This window comes from Oncorhynchus keta, chromosome 8 (genome assembly GCF_023373465.1).
Source record: "Oncorhynchus keta strain PuntledgeMale-10-30-2019 chromosome 8, Oket_V2, whole genome shotgun sequence".
Taxonomy (NCBI): domain Eukaryota; kingdom Metazoa; phylum Chordata; class Actinopteri; order Salmoniformes; family Salmonidae; genus Oncorhynchus; species Oncorhynchus keta.
In genome coordinates, this window is record NC_068428.1 from 26,425,637 (window position 1) to 26,449,329 (window position 23,693).

A 23,693-nucleotide genomic window follows, 5' to 3' on the forward strand; every position below is an offset into this window, starting at 1 on the left:
TGCCAGGAGCTGCAAGAGCCGCCAGCCAGCCAGGAGCTGCCCATTTCTAGGGTCCCCAGTCCGAGGTCGGCGGTGAGGGTCGCTGCTCGTAAGAGGCCATGGAGGCGGACAATGAGGCGGACAAAAACTGTGGTGAAGTGGGGTCCACGTCCCGCGCCAGAGCCGCCACCGCGGACAGACGCCTACCCAGACCCTCCCCTATAGGTTCAGGTTTTGCTGCCGGAATCCGCACCTTTGGGGGGGGGGGGGTACTGTCACGTTCTGACCTTTATTTCCTTTATTTTGTCTTTATTTAGTATGGTCAGGGCGTGAGTTGGGGTGGGCAATCTATGTGTTTTTTTCAATTTTTTTATTTTTTTATTTTTTTTTATTTCACCTTTATTTAACCAGGTAGGCTAGTTGAGAACAAGTTCTCATTTGCAACTGCGACCTGGCCAAGATAAAGCATAGCAGTGTGAACAGACAACACAGAGTTACACATGGAGTAAACAATTAGCAAGTCAATAACACAGTAGACAAAATGGGCAGTCTATATACAATGTGTGCAAAAGGCATGAGGTAGGCGAATAATACAATTTTGCAGATTAACACTGGAGTGATAAATGATCAGATGGTCATGTACAGGTAGAGATATTGGTGTGCAAAAGAGCAGGAAAGTAAATAAATAAAAACAGTATAAAAACAGTATGGGAATGAGGTAGGTGAAAATGGGTGAGCTATTTACCAATAGACTATGTACAGCTGCAGCGATCGGTTAGCTGCTCGGATAGCTGATGTTTGAAGTTGGTGAGGGAGATGAAAGTCTCCAACTTCAGCGATTTTTGCAATTCGTTCCAGTCACAGGCAGCAGAGTACTGGAACGAAAGGCGGCCAAATGAGGTGTTGGCTTTAGGGATGATCAGTGAGATACACCTGCTGGAGCGCGTGCTACGGATGGGTGTTGCTATCGTGATCAGTGAACTGAGATAAGGCGGAGCTTTACCTAGCATGGACTTGTAGATGACCTGGAGCCAGTGGGTCTGGCGACGGATATGTAGTGAGGGCCAGCCGACTAGAGCATACAGGTCGCAGTGGTGGGTGGTATAAGGTGCTTTAGTGACAAAACGGATGGCACTGTGATAGACTGCATCCAGTTTGCTGAGTAGAGTGTTGGAAGCCATTTTGTAGATGACATCGCCGAAGTCGAGGATCGGTAGGATAGTCAGTTTTACTAGGGTAAGCTTGGCAGCGTGAGTGAAGGAGGCTTTGTTGCGGAATAGAAAGCCGACTCTTGATTTGATTTTTGATTGGAGATGTTTGATGTGAGTCTGGAAGGAGAGTTTGCAGTCTAGCCAGACACCTAGGTGCTTATAGATGTCCACATATTCAAGGTCGGAACCATCCAGGGTGGTGATGCTAGTCGGGCATGCGGGTGCAGGCAGCGATCGGTTGAAAAGCATGCATTTGGTTTTACTCGCGTTTAAGAGCAGTTGGAGGCCACGGAAGGAGTGCTGTATGGCATTGAAGCTCGTTTGGAGGTTTGATAGCACAGTGTCCAATGACGGGCCGAAAGTATATAGAATGGTGTCGCCTGCGTAGAGGTGGATCAGGGAATCGCCCGCAGCAAGAGCAACATCATTGATATATACAGAGAAAAGAGTCGGCCCGAGAATTGAACCCTGTGGCACCCCCATAGAGACTGCCAGAGGACCGGACAGCATGCCCTCCGATTTGACACACTGAACTCTGTCTGCAAAGTAATTGGTGAACCAGGCAAGGCAGTCATCCGAAAAACCGAGGCTGTTGAGTCTGCCGATAAGAATATGGTGATTGACAGAGTCGAAAGCCTTGGCGAGGTCGATGAAGACGGCTGCACAGTACTGTCTTTTATCGATGGCGGTTATGATATCGTTTAGTACCTTGAGTGTGGCTGAGGTGCACCCGTGACCGGCTCGGAAACCAGATTGCACAGCGGAGAAGGTACGGTGGGATTCGAGATGGTCAGTGACCTGTTTGTTGACTTGGCTTTCGAAGACCTTAGATAGGCAGGGCAGGATGGATATAGGTCTATAGCAGTTTGGGTCCAGGGTGTCTCCCCCTTTGAAGAGGGGGATGACTGCGGCAGCTTTCAATCCTTGGGGATCTCAGACGATATGAAAGAGAGGTTGAACAGGCTGGTAATAGGGGTTGCGACAATGGCGGCAGATAGTTTCAGAAATAGCGGGTCCAGATTGTCAAGCCCAGCTGATTTGTACGGGTCCAGGTTTTGCAGCTCTTTCAGAACATCTGCTATCTGGATTTGGGTAAAGGAGAACCTGGAGAGGCTTGGGTGAGGAACTACGGGGGGCGGAGCTGTTGGCCGAGGTTGGAGTAGCCAGGCGGAAGGCATGGCCAGCCGTTGAGAAGTGCTTATTGAAGTTTTCGATAATCATGGATTTATCGGTGGAGACCGTGTTTCCTAGCCTCAGTGCAGTGGGCAGCTGGGAGGAGGTGCTCTTGTTCTCCATGGACTTCACAGTGTCCCAGAACTTTTTGGAGTTGGAGCTACAGGATGCAAACTTCTGCCTGAAGAAGCTGGCCTTAGCTTTCCTGACTGACTGCGTGTATTGGTTCCTGACTTCCCTGAACAGTTGCATATCACGGGGGATATTCGATGCTATTGCAGTCCGCCACAGGATGTTTTTGTGCTGGTCGAGGGCAGTCAGGTCTGGAGTGAACCAGGGGCTGTATCTGTTCTTGGTTCTGCATTTTTTGAACGGAGCATGCTTATCTAAAATGGTGAGGAAGTTACTTTTAAAGAATGACCATGCATCCTCAACTGACGGGATGAGGTCAATGTCCTTCCAGGATACCCGGGCCAGGTCGATTAGAAAGGCCTGCTCACAGAAGTGTTTTAGGGAGCGTTTGACAGTGATGAGGGGTGGTCGTTTGACTGCGGCTCCGTGGCGGATACAGGCGATGAGGCAGTGATCGCTGAGATCCTGGTTGAAGACAGCGGAGGTATATTTGGAGGGCCAGTTGGTCAGGATGACGTCTATGAGGGTGCCCTTGTTTACAGAGTTAGGGTTGTACCTGGTGGGTTCCTTGATGATTTGAGTGAGATTGAGGGCATCTAGCTTAGATTGTAGGACTGCCGGGGTGTTAAGCATATCCCTATGTTGGGGATTTGAGTTCGGCCTAGTATGGATCTCAATCAGAGACAGCTGTCAATCGTTGTCCCTGATTGAGAATCATACTTAGGTAGCCTGGGTTTCACTTTTGGTTGGTCGGTGTTTGTTTCCATGTGAGTGTTTGTTGCCACACGGTACTGTTTCGGTTTCGTTCGTTTTACGTTTATTGTTTTGTAGTGTTCAGTTTATGTCTGTAAATAAACGTTAACGTTCCTGGATGTCAGGAAGCTTGGCCCCACTTCATTTTCACATTATTCAGACTATCACCATGGCACCACAGATACTGACTCACAGTGCACTGGCGTTAGAGGACTGAGAGAGCATGCATGCAAACACACACACACACACACTACCAATTCAACATTTTTTTCTTTATTTTTTACTATTTTCTACATTGTAGAATAATAGTGAAGACATCAAAACTATGAAATAACACATATGGAATCATGTAGTAACCAAAAAAGTGCAAAACAAATCAAAATATATTTTATATTTGAGTTTCTTTAAAGTAGCCACCCTTTGCCTTGATGATAGCTTTGTACACTCTTAGCATTCTCTCAACCAGCTTCACCTGGAATGCTTTTCCAACAGTCTTGAAGGAGTTCCCACATATGCTGAGAACTTGTTGGCTGCTTGTCCTTCACTCTGCGGTCCGACTCATCCCAAACCATCTCAATTGGGCTTAGGTTAGGGGTCAATTTCTGTTAGTCTGCCCGTGGAACTTGTTCAGTTGATGTCTCAGTTGTTGAATCTTGTTTATGTTCATACAAATATTTACATTAAGTTTGCTGAAAATAAACACAGTTGACAGTGAGAGGACATTTCTTTTTTTTGATGAGTTTATTATTATTATTTTAACACTTTTTTGGTTACTACATGATTCCATATGTGTTATTTCATAGTTTTTATGTCTTCACTATTATTCTACAACATAAAAAAACAACTTGAATGAGGTGTTCTAAAACTTTTGACCAGTAGTGTACACACACACACACACACACACACACACACACACACACACACACACACACACACATACACACACACACACACACACACACACACACACACACACACACACACACACACACACACACACACACACACACACACACACACACACAGGCAGGCTCAGAGGGGAAGGTAGTAATTTGAGGGTCATAAGAAGAGCCTGTGGTTGTCCTCACGGTTGGCCATGGTCTCTTCCATGCTCCTACCCAGTAACACTTCATTTTCGGCACTGCCCATGTCCTGTTTAATATAAAAGATGAGCGGACTGTATAACCAGCTATAAATAGGAGAGAGAGAGAGACACACAGAGAGAGAGAGAGAGAGAGAGAGAGAGAGAGAGAGAGAGAGAGAGAGAGAGAGAGAGAGAGAGAGGAGGGAGAGAGAGCAGAGAGAGAGGAGAGAGAGAAGGGAGTGAGAGAGAGAGAGGAGAGAGAGAGAGGGGAGAGGAGAGAGAGAGAGAAGAAAGAGAGAAGAGAGAGAGAGAGAGAGAGAGAGAGAGAGAGAGAGAGAGAGGAGAGAGAGAGAGGGGGAGGGAGGGAAGAGAGAGAGGGAGGGAGAGAGAGAGAGAGAGGGAGGGAGGGAGGGAGGGAGGGAGGGAGGGAGGGAGGGAGGAGAGAGAGGGAGAGAGAGAGAGAAGAGAGAGAGGGAGGGAGAGAGAAGAGAGAGGGGCATCAAATGGTCAGCTCTGTAATTGTCAAGCCCTCCCCCTACTTTACCTGTCAATATGACCTCATCATCAGTGAAGTCATTGTCCCCGCCACTCTTCAGCCATACACCATCACAACAACACAGCGAAGGTAAGCCTACTCTACTTCAGAAACAACAGTCATTAACATGGATGTAAACTGTCAAATGGACAACATGCAGCTTGTCCTTGGGGAAGCCAATTAAAGGGCTCCATTGATTGGTATGTGAAATAGAAAGTGAACCCAGTGGGACTGTGATATAGCTGCAGGTTCACTGTTCAGAGAGTGTGGCACTAATCAGAGGAGGAGAAGGAGAAAGAAGCCCTGGAGCAATGGGTTCCCATAACCTAGCGCCCCAACCCCCCTTGCCCCCAAAACACCCACAGTCCCCTCTATTGGGAGTCATTGCCAAAGGGCAGCTGTAATACACCAATTTGGAGCAAAGCTTGTTCATTGACTCCCCCTTCCCCCCTTTTAACTGTGTTCACGTCAATTCCTCCAGATTGGCACAGTGCCAAGTCTTTAAGGAGTCTCCTGGATTGTGCTCCCACTGTCAGGGTGGTAACGCATGCTCCCACGCACACAGACACACACACACACACACACAAAGACACACACACAAAGACCCACACACAGACACCACATCTAGGTTTCTCACTAGCAATCAAACTCTCTGTGTTTCAAACTAGTGGCTGGTTACACTTACACTGGTTACAATCTCCTTTCACTTATACTAGACTCCATTTTGTTGGTGGTTCTATGCGGCAGGTCTTACAGAAGCCATGGCAATGTGCTATCAACCTGTTACACTGCTAAATCACCACAGTGTCATTGAATTCCAATGCCTTTCTATAGAATACACATGTATTGTTAATGGCTGTCTCTATGACTCCAGACTGAAAGGTGTACACACACACTGACAGCAGAGCGGTGTTGTCAGCACAATTACATACTTCCAAACCTGTCTTCACGGAGAGATATCCAATAAAGGCCTAATCTAGTCTGGAAACCAACATGACCCTGAACAGCTTCGACCCCCAAGCCAAAGACGTCTAAATATTTCGTTAAATAGTTAACCAATAAGCTACCTGTCCCGGACTATCTGCATTGACCCTTTTTGCACTAACTCTTTTGACTCATCACATATGCCGATGCTACAGTTTATATCTATCCTGTTGCCTAGTTACTTTAACCCTACCTATACAGTCAGGGTTGCACCTTCTTCACCCCACTGTCAGTAATGGATACGCTGAGGAACTTGAAGCTTTCCACCTTCTCTCCCGTCAATGTGGATAGGGGCGTGATTCCCCTGCCTTTTCCTGAAGTCCACAATCAGCTCTTTCATTTTGTTGATTATTAGCACCACTCCACCAGGGCCCTTACCTCCTTCCTGTAGGCTCTCATCATTGATGGTAATCAAGACTACTACTGTTGTGTCATCTGCAAACTTGATGATTGAGTTGGAGGCGTGCATAGCCACGCAGTCATGGGTGAACAGGGAGTACAGGAGGGGGCTGGGTAGCACCCTTGTGGGGCCCCTGTATTGAGGATCAGTGAAGTGGAGGTGTTGTTTCCTACGTTCACCACCTGGGGACGGCCAGTCAGGAAGTCCAGGACCCAGTCAGACCCAGGGCCCCGAGTTTGATGATGTGCTTGGAGAGTACTATGGTGTTGAAGGCTGAGCTATAGTCAATGAACAACATTCTGACATAGGTATTCCTCTTGTCCAGATGGGACAGTGCAGTGTGCAGTACAATGGCGATTACATCGTCTGTGGATCTATGGAACAACATCCCCTATACACTTCCTGATGAACTCAGTCACCGTGTCCGTGTATACATCAATGTTGTTATCCGAGGCAACCCAGAACATATCCCAGTCCGCGTGATCAAAACAATCTTGAAGCACGGATTCCGATTGGTCAGACCAGCATTGAATAGACCTTAGCACGGGTATTTCCTGTTTGAGTTTCTGCCTATAGGAAGGGAGGAGCAAAATGGAGTTGTGATGTGATTTGATTTGCAGAAGGGAGGGCGGGGGAGGGCCTTGATGGCATCCTGTAAGAGAGAGTAGCAGTGGTCGAGTGTTTTCCCAGCGCGAGTACTACAGTCAATGTGTTGATAGAACTTCAGTAGCGTTTTCCTCAAACTTGCTTTGTGAAAATCCCCAGTTACAATAAATGCAGCCTCAGGATATGTGGTTTCCAGTTTTAAAGTCCAGTGTGGATATCTACCCTGTTAAATCCCCAGCTACAATAGATGTGGCCTCAGGATATGTGGTTTCCAGTTTTTAAAGTCCAGTGTGGATATCTACCCTGTTAAATCCCCAGCTACAATAGATGTGGCCTCAGGATATGTGGTTTCCAGTTTTTAAAGTCCAGTGTGGATATCTACCCTGTTAAATCCCCAGCTACAATAGATGTGGCCTCAGGATATGTGGTTTCCAGTTTTTAAAGTCCAGTGTGGATATCTACCCTGCACATGGACTCAGTACGGTTACCCCGTGTATACAGCCAAGTTATCGTTACTCATTGTGTATTTATTCCTTGCATTATTCTTTTTCTACTATTTATCTTATTTTTCTCTCTGCATTGTTGGGAAGGTCCCATAAGTAAGCATTATTCTGTTATTCTACACACGTTGTTTATGGAGCATGTAACAAATAAAATTTGATTTGATTTAATGGATTTGTTCGCCCACTTCTTTCTTTCTCTCCCTCCCTCTATCCCGCTCTCCCCCCAGTGTTCTCCTCCTCCTCCGTCTTGATAAGACCACTAATCATTGTCGGACTGGTGAATCAACACATTCATCATGCAGATGATCATCACAATCTATCTCTGCTGGTTTATAAGGTGACAGTTTCATATACGGCCTCGGACCAAATGGGGGTTGGAGGTGGGCAGGGCTGCGGTCAAGGACAGATGAGGGAGGGGAGTGTTGGAGGTGGGCAGGGCTGCGGTCAAGGACAGATGAGGGAGGGGAGTGTTGGAGGTGGGCAGGGCTGCGGTCAAGGACAGACGAGTGAGGGGAGTGTTGGAGGTGGGCAGGGCTGTGGTCAAGGACAGACAAGGGAGGGGAGTGTTGGAGGTGGGCAGGGCTGCGGTCAAGGACACATGAGGGAGGGGAGTGTTGGAGGTGGGCAGGGCTGCGGTCAAGGACAGATGAGGGAGGGGAGTGTTGGAGGTGGGCAGGGCTGTGGTCAAGGACAGACAAGGGAGGGGAGGGGAGTGTTGGAGGTGGGCAGGGCTGCGGTCAAGGACAGACAAGGGAGGGGAGGGGAGTGTTGGAGGTGGGCAGGGCTGCGGTCAAGGACAGACAAGGGAGGGGAGTGTTGGAGGTGGGCAGGGCTGCGGTCAAGGACAGATGAGGGAGGGGAGTGTTGGAGGTGGGCAGGGCTGCGGTCAAGGACAGATGAGGGTTGGGGAGTGTTGGAGGTGGGCAGGGCTGTGGTCAAGGACAGACACGGGAGGGGAGGGGAGTGTTGGAGGTGGGCAGGGCTGCGGTCAAGGACAGACACGGGAGGGGAGTGTTGGAGGTGGGCAGGGCTGCGGTCAAGGACAGATGAGGGAGGGGAGTGTTGGAGGTGGGTAGGGCTGCGGTCAAGGACAGATGAGGGAGGGGAGTGTTGGAGGTGGGCAGGGCTGTGGTCAAGGACAGACACGGGAGGGGAGGGGAGTGTTGGAGGTGGGCAGGGCTGCGGTCAAGGACAGATGAGGGAGGGGAGTGTTGGAGGTGGGCAGGGCTGCGGTCAAGGACAGACACGGGAGGGGAGTGTTGGAGGTGGGCAGGGCTGCGGTCAAGGACAGACAAGGGAGGGGAGTGTTGGAGGTGGGCAGGGCTGCGGTCAAGGACAGACAAGGGAGGGGAGTGTTGGAGGTGGGCAGGGCTGTGGTCAAGGACAGACAAGGGAGGGGAGTGTTGGAGGTGGGCAGGGCTGCGGTCAAGGACAGATGAGGGAGGGGAGGGGAGGGGAGGGGAGGGGAGGGGAGGGTGGAGGTGCTGGTGGTAGACAGGGACAAATCTAAAACTGCTAAACAGAGACAAAAGTCAGACAGTTGCTACCTGGGGCCTGGGGAAATCTAATGTACTGTAATAAAAGTCTAATATAGTGTAATAACAGTCTAATATAATGTAATAACACAGTAATAAATGAATTTGAACAAATGAAATAATTAATTATAGTTACATTTCTCATAAAATAATGATTCTCTACACACACAAACTAATGCTTGAAAGGGGAGACTGGGTGAGTGTGCGTGAGGTGTGTTAAAGATAATGAACAGATGCGTCTGTGCCTGTCTGTGTGTTCTGGAATGTTCTACACAGTACCCATGTAACAACAGGAAGATTGGGAGGATTTCCTTATGTACATTTATGTCTATATGTGAGTCTTCATGCGTGTGTTTATTAAACAACACTGTGTGTGTGTGTGTGTGTGTGTGTGTGTGTGTGTGTGTGTGTGTGTGTGTGTGTGTGTGTGTGTGTGTGTGTGTGTGTGTGTGTGTGTGTGTGTGTGTGTGTGTGTATTTACATCCCTGCATCGTCAGTGACATAACTGAGCCTGAGACTTGGGCTCTGTTCTGCAGCTGTCAAGGGGGGCTGGACTCTGAGCTGAGCTGCCTGTAGCATCAGGATTAATTAACACAGAGGCCCAAAGTTCACTGGAGCAGCCCCAGGAACACACACTCCCTAACCACACACTGAGGTGCTAACACACACAGAGGTACACACAGACAACTTAACCACACACACAAAGGAATACGCACACACAGAGAAAGGTATACACACACACAAGCTTAACTGCACTAGAGGTCCTATTTTGGTCTCTCTCTCTCATACCACAGCTACTCTTAGCACACATTTCAACAGCACTCTTGATTGCACACATTTCACTCACTCTTGCGATAAACTGAAGATGTATTATGATTGTGATTGATTGGATATCTATATAATGCAGCTGTTTTGTGGTGCTAGGCATAGGCATGTGTCAAGAGCAGGTCATAAGAGGTGACCCAGAGCGTCCTGGGTGAGGTCAGTCAGTGAGAGGAGAGGAACCCACAGGGATTACTAGGATTTGCTGAGCAAATCTACTCAACAAAGCCAGCTTTCCCACTGCACATGTATGAAACCTAAGCTGACAAACTAACCACCCTGTCCTGAAACCCAAGAGTTTCTGAGAGTGAAATCACAAACTTAAAGCAGGTCTGTGAGAACACCACGGTTGCTATAGGGCCTTGTGAACACCTGCCACTAAAGCTCCTCTCTGGTTTCATTGGTTGTCAGTAGCCATGCCATGTTGATACCTTAAAGCTGGTGGCGTTGGTTGTCTTATTGCATTGGCCTGATATAGCTTGCCTGCTCCTAAGAACTCGGGAACGCGCCTGTGGGACTTTGTGGCGCTTAGCGAACGCTGGTTATAGCAGGCCAAGAGCTCTCTGTTATAAATTGTGTCTGTCATTGGCTGTGATTTCTGTGGGCTACTATAGGCTATTCTAAAATGAACAGGTCAGATTAACACAGATCCCCCCTTAAAGGCTAATCGACACATCAAAACATTTCAAAAGCTGCAACAGCTGGAGTCTGTGATCAAAACGTGTAATGACAGAACTATAAAAGGCATAGCCATGGGAATGTGGTAACAACATCTATGTTCCGGCATCCTGCCTGTTCCATATTTTTTTATCAGGCACTGAAACATGAGCACCCCACCCGCCTGACCGTCCATGCCCCAAATTCCTTGGGCATCAGCCCCGCAGGGTGGCAAATTAACACAGCCTGTCTGGTCCCTCCCCTACAGCGCATGTTTCAGCAGCCCACCCAACCGCCACAGGAGCACAGATAACTCATCCCCGCCGGGGCGGCAGGGTAGCCTAGTGGGTTGCAAAAGGTTGCAAGTTCAAATCCGTGAGCTGACAAGGTTCAAATCTGTCGTTCTGCCCCTGAACAGGCAGTTATCCCACTGTTCCTAGGCCGTCATTGAAAATAAGAACTTGCCTAGTAAAATAAAGGTAAAATAAATAAAAAATTAAATGATAACTGATGGCCTTTTCGGCCAACGAGACAAGTCCGCAGGGCCGGGGCCCTGACGCAGTGAGATCTGATCTGTGACCTATGCTCTTTAGCCCCACACACCCCCTCACTCTCTCCCCAGGCCTGGGGCCCATATGTCCTATGCCTCGTTCCTGGCGAGGGTTAGGGGTTACATTCCCTTTGAAGGTAGTCTTACACCCGGCTGTTCACCCGACCTGGCGGCATCCCAAGTCGTTATGTAATTCCCCAACTGCATTATGAACAACATTGGCAGTACAGTATCCTACCTGACCCAAGAGATATGCTAATTCCTGAGGTTTAGGCCTACATAACAAATATAGGACTTTACACAGGGACTGCCCTGATAGGCCTACATTCACTTGTTGAGGCAATAGAGCGCATACATATCTCATTCTGATCTGACAGTTGAACCACTTCTGGCAAGCAGCAATGTTTGTTCTTTACTCTGAAGTTGGGATTAACTGTAGGACTGTACATTCTATGATTTATGTAATTGTATCAATATTTTGGCATAGTCATTCTAAATAGGTTACAGAGTCGGCCTACAAACTGACTGGCTGCTACAAAGTTGACCATTCGTGTGTGTGTCCCACTCCACGTGACAGTATAGATAGGCTACACTCGAAGTTGAGTCATGCCTAATTCCAAAAGAGGGAGAGAATGTGTGTGTGTGTGTGTGTGTGTGTGTGTGTGTGTGTGTGTGTGTGTGTGTGTGTGTGTGTGTGTGTGTGTGTGTGTGTGTGTGTGTGTGTGTGTGTGTGTTTATAGACAAAGGGAACATCCAGAAGTACAAATTCTCAAGACCCATGTGTTTCTTGTTATTGTTGTAGTTTTGATTATAGTGGGTGGGAGGTGGGGGGATTGAATGAGGGTGGGGTAGAAGAGAGGAGGAGAGCGTTTGTCGCTTACCTTCCACCCAGCCGAACTGTTGCTGTCGCCTTTGTCTTTGAAGTACGGCACACATCTCACCATCCAGTCATAAATCTGAGACAGAGTCAATCTCTTGTCCGGCGTGCTCTCTATGGCTTTGGTTATCAGGTCAGCATATGATAGATTCCCCCACGCGTTCCTGCGTGACGAAGACTTCCGTGGAGTCTGCGAACCCAGGCCGCTGGTGCCGAGTGCGCCCGAAGTGGTCGTGGGGGAGTGGGAGGAGAGCGGGGAGTCTCCGTTCTCCTGTCCAGACAGCAGTCCTTCGGCCGTAGGGCTGTTGCTGTTCTGGTGGTCTGCTCCCACGCTGGAGCTGGTGCCATTGACGTTGATGGCCATCGAAGTGGCATGTTGTTCCTCTTCATCATCATCTTCTTCGGGTATAATGTCAGTGTCGTTGCTTTCTGGTTTCCCCGCATTGGACTCGGGTCGGGGCAACGGCCAGGTGCACGATCTTGGCCGTTTTTGTGGCTCGAAGTCTGGGTCTATGGCCACGTCCAACTCATGGAGAGGACTGGGAGTTGGGATCTCGGCCATCTCTCCTTCAATTACTAGTTCGTCCCCGTTGCCCGCTGATAAAGTCAGTAGATAAGTAGTGGAGAGCTGTCAAAGTTGCATTCCATGAATGCACGCCCCCGTCCTTTGTTGCTATTCCAGACCAGCAGTCCCCAAGGGTCACTACAAACTCAGCGCGAAATTATAAATTAAATCCTCCGTATTAAAAAAAAAGACCACCAATATGCTGTTCAGTGTGGATTTAAAACGTAGAATGTCGTGGACTATTAGAAATGTATTAACACCATAACTGGTAAACTATGGCTATTCTCCTTGGCTCAAAAAGCAAGCCACAGCTACTTCACGTTTGACAATCGCAACAGTTCAAAACGGGTTGCTGCATATTCATAGTATTTCTCCTCGACTGGAGCAATGGTAATAATAACAGTATAGTGTGTACAGTTCGGTTCACGAGTAAATTATAAACGGTGTACCACGGGTTCGTTCATCAATACGCGGTTGCGCGTTCCTTCCTTGCACGTTCAAGATCAAATCCCGCACTGATCCAAAATAACTGAATACACCTATTGCCACCGTGAAAGTGAAGCTGTGGCCAGGACACAGTGCAGCCCCTCTACGTTCAGGGCTGCCACGGATAACCGCGCTATGGTGAATTAGATGGCTGCAACACCAGCGATTAATTACCGCATAGTTCTATTCCAATTGTCATTGCTGCCATTTGAACAAACTCCCTTTCGCTTCGAAGTCCTTTCTACTACCAGACTGCACACAGGAAACCTGCGTTTGTTGTCAGTGTCGACAGAAAAACGAAAAGGAAAGGAATAACCGAAAAGTATATCTGTCTATTCAACGTCGCCTCTACTGACCACGCAGCACAGTTGGTATGGAAAACGAAACGCCACCTCACTCTCAGTTACAGTAGCCTATCTCTCCAGCAGCACACATAAACACTAACCTATCTGCTTAGCATATTCCGTCTTAAGACAGCCCTCAACAAGCTCGAAGTTATACAGCAACAGCAGCAATAGGCTAGTAGCGTTGCCACCCCCACTGAAAAGGCAAGCCCCCTGGATTCAGTATACGAGATCGCCCTTTAAAGAGACACTGCTCCTAAGCAGTCTACAGCATGTGTGCACTAAAGCAGTGGAGGCTGCTGAGGGGAAGACGGTTCATAAAAACGGCTGGAACGGAGCAAATGGAATGGCATCAAACACATGGAAACCATGTATGATATTTGATACCATTCCACCCATTCCAACTCCGCTCCAGCCATTACCACGAGCCCATTCTCCCCAATCAAGACGTCACTAACCTCCAGTTGGGGCGCACAGGCATGTCAAGGCAAGCAGTGTGTGGAAGGATACAGAAATAGACAGACAGATCGTCAAAATATTATTTTACACCGATAAGAACACAAAGAATATTCAAAGTTTGACAGAGGACATTCATATTTAATTCCAAATAATTGTATTGCTCATTCTGGAAATGTTTACAATTCATAAGCTAATGACACAGGCTACATCAGGACAATCATTTATGCATATTGTTGACATATATTATTGCTGCCACTTCATCTGTAGCACACTATTACAATGTAACAACTGACATACACATGTGTAACAACATAGGCAAATACCAGCAGGTGTGTTTATATTCCTTGTGTTGGGTATTACACTTCGTTCATGACATGCACATGTCATGCATTCTATCAAATATGTCAATGAAAGTCTCTCAGTCAAGTTGAGTAATTTTTAAAATGTCTACCACTTGTCCCTTTAATCCGTGAGCATGGGTGCCAATCAATCTCGACAGCGCGCGCAGAACACGCCCCCTTCAAGACAGATCGACCGCTTCAAACATATGACGTCATTCCAGTTATAATCAAGAGATAAGGGAATAAATCCTATACAGTTCTCCGTTCTGTAAAGTGATGCTTCGGAGTGATCTCCCTCCCCCACCACCTCCCTCCTTGTCTGTACGGAAATATCAGCAGTAGCCAGCCTACATACGTCTTTGTTCCAGAGAAGATGTTGTGTAAATTGCCGGTCCACTTTGCAGGGACACGCGGTCTCGATTTCTGTAATCTGTACAGAAATGATCGCGTTCCACCTGTGCGAACTGCGGTGTTTTCATCAATTAATTCTTGGAACGGTTGGTATTTATTATGACTGGATAAATACGATCCGATACCTTCTGTAGCACAGTTGGTAGAGCATGGCGCTTGTAACGCCAGGGTAGTGGGTTCGATTCCCGGGACCACCCATACGTAGAATGTATGCACACATGACTGTAAGTCGCTTTGGATAAAAGCGTCTGCTAAATGGCATATATTATTATTATTATATTATATAATAGTTCAGAGAAAATACGCACACATCCTGCAAGGCATTACTTGTGTAGTTATGGCTTTGAATTTCACATGGAAAACATCCACACTATTTCATTTATTATGATCACAAAGGAAATAGATACACATGCATACAAAACGAACACAAGAACACACACACACACCGTCCCTCTTTGTTCCTCCTGTCCCAACTATATACAGAGGAATGGCTGATCCAGCAGTTTGGTGCCTGTGAATAGCTGCTGCAGTGGAGGGTTAACTGCGGGGTGATGTCACCTAGGTCCAAAGGCTGTACCAATCACCTGGAGCTCCTAACAGTCTGAAATGACCCGACCTAACTTGGCACAATGTTTTTAGGCATCAGAGAGAGAGAGGAAAGGGACACAGGAGGTGGATGAATGAATGCTTCTGTAAGACGACAGTGTAAAAGAGAGAAAGCAGTGAGCGAGAGAAAAGGTGTGACAGGTAGTCTTGCTGCTTGAATTGAAAACAGCGTCATCCTTCAGGGGTATATTTATAATGATCACATCACGGCATTGTCAGATGTGTCATTTCAGGCCAAGAACATGTATAGCTGTTTGAAGTGCTCCTGTCACTTTAATCTATCCCCACCTGCTGTGAACTCTGATGTCACTCACCACATCACAGTAACCAGCTCAACAAAGACTTCCATTCAGTGTCCCTAAAAGAGCGAACACATCAACAGGATAGTTGTCTGCACAGTAGGGAGCCATTCATTCGCTTGCTCTTGTTGCAGTGTGTTATAGGGGTCACAGGTCTACTGCAGAGGCCTACCATGGAGAATGATAGAGATAACGTCATTGTATCGTCACATTATTTGGGGCTCCCGAGTGGTACAGCGGTCTAAGGCACTGCATTTCAGTGCTTGAGGCGTCACTACAGACACTGGTTCAAATTCAGGCTGTATCACAACCGGTCGTGATTGGGAGTCCCATAGAGCGGCTCACAATTGGGCCAGTGTAGGCCGTCATTGTAAGAATTTGTTCTTAACTGACTTGCCTAGTTAAATAAAGGTAAACATAAAATGGCATCTGTGTGTGTAATCTCCATTCTGAAGTAGTCCATTTCATTTGACTACTTCTATGAGTTGACAAACAAACTGAAAGGGTGCATACTGCCACCTAGTGTTTTCTCACGGGTATAATTCATTGGCTGATCTTCCTGGTGACCTGGATGGAATCATGTGATCCTTCCTTAACCCATAGGATGTCCCACCCAGTTGACTACTTTAAAATGGTGGGAACCCTCAATGTCCATGCCAAAACAGGTTTTATCCATCTAGAACCCTCTAACTCTATGGGTCCTACGTCCTTCAATCAGATATATTAGTGACTCTCTCTCCTCCACCCCCACCCAGAACACACTGTTCCTAACACTTCATTACCCCTCAAATGCCGATGATGACCTGAAATATTGTTTGTGTCATTACCTTCCTTGTGACACTAATTCTATTATTGAACCAATAGGCTCCCATTAGAGGGGCCGGGCCACAAAACCATCCAGTTGTAACTACCAATAATCTGACCCTCAAAGCTTCCAAACTGTCCCCTTCCTCACATATTGATCACTTCACTCTCCAACCCCCCCTCTCAAACCCTACCTCCACCCCTACGTGCCATCCACCTCTTTATCATGTCCCCTACCACAACCAGTCAGTGGCTAGTGTAATGTTGTGTACTGGCCAGGATCCCTGCTCACAGGACCAGGGGACTGTAGCCACCCCTGTGCCAGCGTGAATCATCCAATTAAGATGTACACAAAGGAGGGTGGCCATCTCTGTTTGTGTCTGATGTTTTCCCAAACAGCGTAATGCTCTGATTGGATTAGAGCCCTCGGAATAGACCGTGATTGATTTTCCCTTAATGGAGAGTTATGGTGTAATCATAGACTTCGATAGACATCACGTCATTGTGTCTGCCCCATTACGTCGTCTGTGACAGCATGGACAGCGCCATTGACGCCATCTCCATTTTGAAGTAGTCAAATGCTCTTCTTCTACTTCTTCTGAGTCGTAAACAAACTGAAAGTGTGCACACTGCCACCTAGAGTGTGTTGTTTGAACAGGTATAAATACAAGGTTGGCGATTTACTGCCACCTGCAGTTATGAAATGTTTCCTCACAAGTATAATTAATTGGCTGATCTTTCCTGGTGACCTGGATGGAATCATGTGATCCTTCCCTAACCCATAGGAAGTCCCACACAGGTGACTACTTCCAAATGGTGAAAGTGTTCAATGGCACTGTCCATGCTAAAACAGGCTTTTGGACACTAGAGCTCTATATCTATCTCTATGGGTGGAATAGACTGGAACTTACAGCTAACAAACTGACACACACACACACGTCCAGTGGCGTTTTGATACTTACCAGAGAGCTGGTAAGAGATAGTATATCTAATCTATGTGATGTGTCCTGTTACTTCAGCTCAGCAAAGACTTCCATTCAGTGTCCCTAAAAGAGCGAACACATCAACAGGATAGTTGTCTGCACAGTAGGGAGCCGTTAGTTCGCTTGCTCTCGGTGCAGTGTGTTATAGGGGTCACAGGTCTACTGCAGAGGCCTACCATGGAGAATGATAGAGATAACGTCATTGTATCGTCACATTATTTTGGGCTCCCGAATGTCGCAGCAGTCTAGGGCACTGCATCTCAGTGCTAGAGGTGTCACTACAGACCCTGGTTTGATTCCAGGCTGTATTACAACTGGCCATGATTGGGAGTCCCATAGGGCTGTGCAGAATTTGCCCAGTGTCGTCTGGGTTAGGGTTTGGCTGGGTTAATCCGTCATTGTAAATAAGAATTTGTTCTTAACTGACTTGCCTAGTGAAATAAAAAAAACTAAAACTGGATGACGTCATTAGAAGCAATAATAACAAACCTCTTGGTCATCACTTACCCTCTGTTGCCATCTTGTGGTAAAACGTTAAACATCAGCTCAGTGTTTCATTGTTTTTTTTGCTTCAGCTCTGTGTTCAAGCCATACCGGCAGTAACCTGTTTGACCATTTGAATAGACTGTGGCATCTAACACAACCAATATATATCCAACACACAATGGTGAATAAAATATTGCATCTGAGCTCAGTGTTGTAGTCAGTGGTGCCACTTAGGCCAGCAGCATATCCCACTGCTGGCTTGCTTCTGAAACTAAGCAGAGTTGGTCCTGGTCAATCCCTAGATGGGAGACCAGATGCTGCTGGAAGTGGTGTTAGAGGGCCAGTAGGAGGCACCCTTTCCTCTAGTCAAAAAAAATATCCCAATGCCCCAGGGCAGTGATTGGGGAGATTGCCCTGTGTGGGGTGCTGTCTTTCAGACGGGACATTAAATGGGACATTAAATTCCCATTCTGTCCCTTATGCCATCACAGTTACCTAATCATCCCCAGTTTACAATTGACTCATTATCCCCCTCCTCTCCCCTGTAACTTAAGTCGCTCTGGATAAGAGCGTCTGCTAAATGACTTAAATGTAATGTAATGTAACTTTTCTCCAGGTTGTTAATGTAAATGAAAATGTGTTCTCAGTCAACTTACTTCATAAAATAAGGGTTAAATTAAAAATCACACCCCACTCAGCTTTAGGATCTTAGTGAAACATTAATTATCGTTTTCAGGTGTGTTCAGCCAAGGCCAGAGTGACAACCAACAGGATGGCAGACCACCAGGGCCAGGACTGAGCAGCCCAGCAGCTTCAGTGGAGAACCTAATAGACCTTCAGTGTGTGACAGGTTAGTACAGTGGTGAACCTATTGGACCTAGGCCTTCAGTGGTGAACCTAATAGGCCTTCAGTGTGTGACAGGTTAGTACAGTGGTGAACCTATTGGACCTAGGCCTTCAGTGGAGAACCTAATAGGCCTTCAGTGTGTGACAGGTTAGTACAGTGGTGAACCTATTGGACCTAGGCCTTCAGTGGAGAACCTAATAGGCCTTCAGTGTGTGACAGGTTAGTAAAGTGGTGAACCTAATAGGCCTTCAGTGTGTGACAGGTTAGTACAGTGGTGAACCTATTGGACCTAGGCCTTCAGTGGAGAACCTAATAGGCCTTCAGTGTGTGACAGGTTAGTACAGTGGTGAACCTATTGGACCTAGGCCTTCAGTGGTGAACCTAATAGGCCTTCAGTGTGTGACAGGTTAGTACAGTGGTGAACCTATTGGACCTAGGCCTTCAGTGGTGAACCTAATAGGCCTTCAGTGTGTGACAGGTTAGTACAGTGGTGAACCTATTGGACCTAGGCCTTCAGTGGTGAACCTAATAGGCCTTCAGTGTGTGACAGGTTAGTACAGTGGTGAACCTATTGGACCTAGGCCTTCAGTGGTGAACCTAATAGGCCTTCAGTGTGTGACAGGTTGGTGATTCTGAAAGGACAGCAACCATAATACCAGCGCACTCATGTAGGACAGTGCACTTTTTGTAAAACACAAAAAAGGGCCAGTGGTGTAGTGGAGGCTATGCACAGGTATACGCCATATACCCACTTTGTTGTCAGTGGGCATTATTCAGTGGGCATTGCCTATATCCGCTTCTTAATCCCTTCCCTTTAGTCCGAAGTGTTGGTTAGTAGGCTATTTGTGATGCGCATTTGTCATCATGTGCTGTTTGCATCAGGGGCGTAGACATGGATGGGCCTGGGTGGACAGAGGCCCACCCACTGGGGAGCCAGGCCCTAACAGATCCACCCAACAGATGTGGTTTAAGCATTGTTGTGGACTTAGACCATCACATTTCTGTAGTGGGATTTTGAGAGTGAACATTTGAAAAATCTATAGGAAAACTCATACAAACCATAGGAAAACAAATACAACTGGTGTCAGTAAACGTAGACAAAAAAAGTAATAGTTTGTCAAAAACGCTCTAGATAACATGTAAACAACCTAACCAGCTCTGCTACGGCTAGTAAAATGGTTAGAGTGAGGTGTTCTCTCATTTGTGTCTGGAAGTAGCTAGATAGGAACCTAGTCAACTTTAGCCAGTTAGCTTGGGTGCTTGGTTGGGATAAGCATGCATTGGCAGGAAAGCTGCAGAAGGACGAGGAGGCTACAAATCTCTATCGTTTATCAGTGCAATTTTGATGGCCAACTAGCTGAAAAAGTTTGAGGGGATTTATCTAATGTCCTTTGTTAGATTTTAGTGAATCTTGCTCTGGCTAGCATTAGTTATTGTTGATGTGCATAACTGAGGGAAAGATAGCCTACCTTACCATGGTTGTTTGATCAATAGAACTGTAAAGTTCCCAAATGTAAGAGGACTCCCGTGGTCTTTAGATATTTGAAGAAATCATTTAAATGAATTTTGTGTCTTTTGGTGAATGGTTTCCAATGGTCTGAAGTCGTGCTGTTGCTACTGCCTGTAAACACACAGTAACATTCAAAGTGAATGATGGGAGGCCCGTGTGGCAAATGACTTGTTTGTATAAAGGTCTACTTTATCTCTGATTTGCTATAGCGCACTGGTCGGTGTAGACTGGTCCTGGACGAGACAGATGTTTTATTCACTGTCTATTAAATGTCCAAACGCGCCACCACTTTCCCAATCTAGATTGCTATAGAATTAGTATATGTAATTCCCAAACAGTCAAAGAATTTATGAAAATGTGAAAATGACCACATCTAAGTGATTGCTTGTCAGAAAATTTGAAAAAAGTGACATTCTTCCTGGGGGTGTATATGAAAAGATTTTATGTTGCTAAAATGTTGTCAGTTCCACTTTAAATGCAACAATGTTTCACACACATCAAAGAGATGGCTAACACCACTGCAATAAAAAAAACACAGTTCCACTCACCAGATGATCATTTGAAATTTAGCTTCTCCCTTTTCAAGAATAACTTCCAACAAGAAGTTAACAAATGAGCAACAACATCCTCTTCGACAACACCTGCTGCAAACTAGCCAACAACAAAAGCTAGCTAGGGAAAACTACTGCTCGCTATTGCACAGTAACCTTTTGGCCTTCAAGAAGGCAGAAGTTTCCATATGTTTTTGTAAATACAGTTCCACTCATTAAGTCAAAATGCAATTGGTTGATTCCACTGTCACTCCAACCCTTTCCAACAAAAATTGAAGAGATTAAATCAGAATATCATTGAAAATAATAATATAATTATTATTGTTATACTATTATAATCATTATTTTATAAATCCTTAGCCCTTCTCTGAAGGCATATAAAGCCCATTGTTCCCCACTGTTTGGGTTAGTAACAATTTGTAGAGTGGCTTTATTTTCTCCTTTAGCATGCATTTTTTCACTATTCTGAATGTCTAAAGAATTCATTTCTTGTTCTGAAATATGAACCCAGAAATACTGGACATTTTGAACTCTTATTATGGTGGTGATTTGACAAAATTACAATCATGGTCTTGAATTGGACTTTTCTGGTCTCTGGCTTTTTGCCTCAGACCCCTTGTCCCGCTCCCGGTCTTGCCCCCTCCCGGTCTTGAATCGGGCTTTAGGTGGTCTCGAACACAACACTGTTAGAGCTACTAGTGTGCAGCTTTTGCTTTCTGAAATCATCCAACACATCTAACATTTCCCAAGACAAATAGTTAAGTAATAATGTATGTTTTTCCTTTGCAGTTTCATCCTTGAAAAGGCTCAAGACACCTTTCTCTTCACCTTTAGATTCTACTGCATGGTTTATTACACAGTAGGCACAAATACATTACATTTAGCATTTTTACAGGGCAGATGGCTGGCTACATACCTCATGTATACTCACTGCTATTTCTTCCTTGATCTATGTATTTTGTAATTACATGTACAGCACTTCATTTTATATTTTTTAGTGGCACAGAGCAAACCCAACCATAGGGGGGCGGTAGCTATCCACCAAGATGTTCAGTTCATATTTCCATCCCTTCAGCGCATACTGAAGATGTGTCGTCCCTTATTGCTTAATTAGCTAATTAAGCAATAAGGCCAGAGGGGGTGTGGTATATGGCCAATATACCACGGCTAAGGACTGTTCTTACGTACGATGCAACACGGAGTGCCTGAACACCGGCCTCAGCTGTGGTATATTGGCAATATAGCAGAAACCCCCGAGGTGCCTCATTGCTAATATAAACTGCTTACCAATGTAATTAGAGCAGTAAAAAGACATGTTTTGTCATACCCATGGTATATGGTCTGATATACCACGGCTGTCAGCCAAATCAGCATTCAGTGCTCGAACCACCCAGTTTCTAAGTAGCTATGCCTCCCTCTGTTCTCCATGTATGTTTTAGGAAGACTAATATGGGACATGAATGAGTTTCTCTTATTCCCGTCAGTTCCCTTTAAAGTACGTGAGGGAGATAGGTCAGTAAATTTTGAGTGTTTATTGGTTAGTTCCATATACTTTGCATCGTTGTATGTCCCATTATGGCATCTGTGACAGCATGGGGAGCGCCATTGAGGGCATCTCCATTTTTAAGTAGTCAATCTTCTTCTATTACTTTTCTGAGTGGTAAACAAACTGAAAGTGTGCACACTGCCACCTAGAGTGTGTTGTTTGAACAGGTATAAATACAAGGTTGGCGATTTACTGCCACCTGCAGTTATGAAATGTTTCCTCACAAGTATAATTAATTGGCTGATCTTTCCTGGTGACCTGGATGGAATCATGTGATCCTTCCCTAACCCACAAGAAGTCCCACCCAGTTGACTACTTGCTAAAACGGGCTTTTGGGCACAAAAGTCCTCTCTGACTGACTGTCTGTTGCGAGGTGTTTTAGCTTGTCACGTTATACTCCAGTCTAAAGGAATATAATTGATTGAGCCCTACTGTACCAATTGTTTGTGTTTTATGAGGTGTTCTTGCTGGTAATATTATACTTCAGTCTAAAAGAGAAGTTGCTGTTGGTTACCCATCCCCTTCATTTGTTGTGAGGTCTTTGGGGGTACTTTACTGTGATCCTCTCTGTGTGTACGTAGTGTTACTGCGGTCCCCTTGAGTCCAGTACATCTCTGTCTGCATCTCGGTCAGTCTGGAGATGGTCCTCTGGAACGCAAAGATCTCCTCCTCCGCTGTGAACAGAGACAGATGGTCCCCCACATCCTACAAATAGGACCGCAGACAGTGGGTTTAACTCAACTACAACCATGACCAAAAACAATGGGGTCGACACAAACATGACCAGAAAGATAATTTAACACGAACACAGTCGTTAACAAACCACAAACACAAATGTTTATATCAAGCAGGGGTTGGAACCGGTTCAGGAGATAGAACCGAAATCCGTTAAAAAAAATGTTTTACGAAGAACCGAATCAGAATAAGGAATGAAAGTGATCTATACTCAACCGAAACTGAACCATTCTTTTAAAAGCATGGAAACAGGTTATTAATAACATTATTTTACGTTCTGGGAATTTTTTTCCAGTCCCACAAAAAAAACCAACAAAATGCCTATGCAAAGCTCTCACTATCACTCAAAAACGTATATTCCAGCTTCTGCCTGGCCTGACTGCTGAAATTCTTTGCCAGTGTGTGTGTGTAGGGTACCTCCCCCACTGAAGCATAGGCTATTGTAGCCTAGTGATGTTACAAGCGTGATTCAGAGATTAGAGAGAGAGATTTTGTAATTAGAGAATAATGGATTAACTTTTTCAATGCTAGTTAAGGATACTATAGTACGTTTCACATTGGATTTATTCCTTCATAGGAGCCGCTCCTCCTAGGTATAATTCTGTGGACCTAATTCAGATAATGCATGTCATAACAAGATGCCCAGCGCTTCAAGCCTCCTCCTCCACCCTTTCTCATGCTCTCCTCACCTGCAAAATTTAATTAGCATCTCACGCCCTACTCTTGTCTGTCCAATGCATGTAAACAACTATAGCTTGCCCACTCCATAGTAAACTGCTCTATCCCCACTGATTGATTAAGTCATTTAATATTAAGCTATACAACAAAAATACAAATTAAGATTTCAGAGCTTTAAAAAGGAACAGGTGGGCCTCCGTACAGGAGTTGCAGTGATGGGACAAATGGATATCACGAAATT

At 45.9% G+C, this 23,693-nt stretch overlaps 2 protein-coding genes across 2 annotated transcripts in view; both read right to left on the reverse strand.

Annotated features, from left to right (window-relative positions):
• Positions 1-13,396, reverse strand: part of LOC118380144 (forkhead box protein O3-like) — a 93,198-nt gene extending 79,802 nt beyond the window's left edge. The window contains exon 1 of the mRNA XM_052523920.1: positions 11,806-13,396. Within this exon, the coding sequence (XP_052379880.1) occupies positions 11,806-12,363 (558 nt within the window). The 5' untranslated portion in view covers positions 12,364-13,396. The remainder of the gene's footprint in view (positions 1-11,805) is intronic.
• A 6,968-nt stretch (positions 13,397-20,364) lies between these two features.
• Positions 20,365-23,693, reverse strand: part of afg1lb (AFG1 like ATPase b) — a 38,021-nt gene continuing 34,692 nt past the window's right edge. The window contains exon 13 of the mRNA XM_052523922.1: positions 20,365-22,744. Within this exon, the coding sequence (XP_052379882.1) occupies positions 22,592-22,744 (153 nt within the window). The 3' untranslated portion in view covers positions 20,365-22,591. The remainder of the gene's footprint in view (positions 22,745-23,693) is intronic.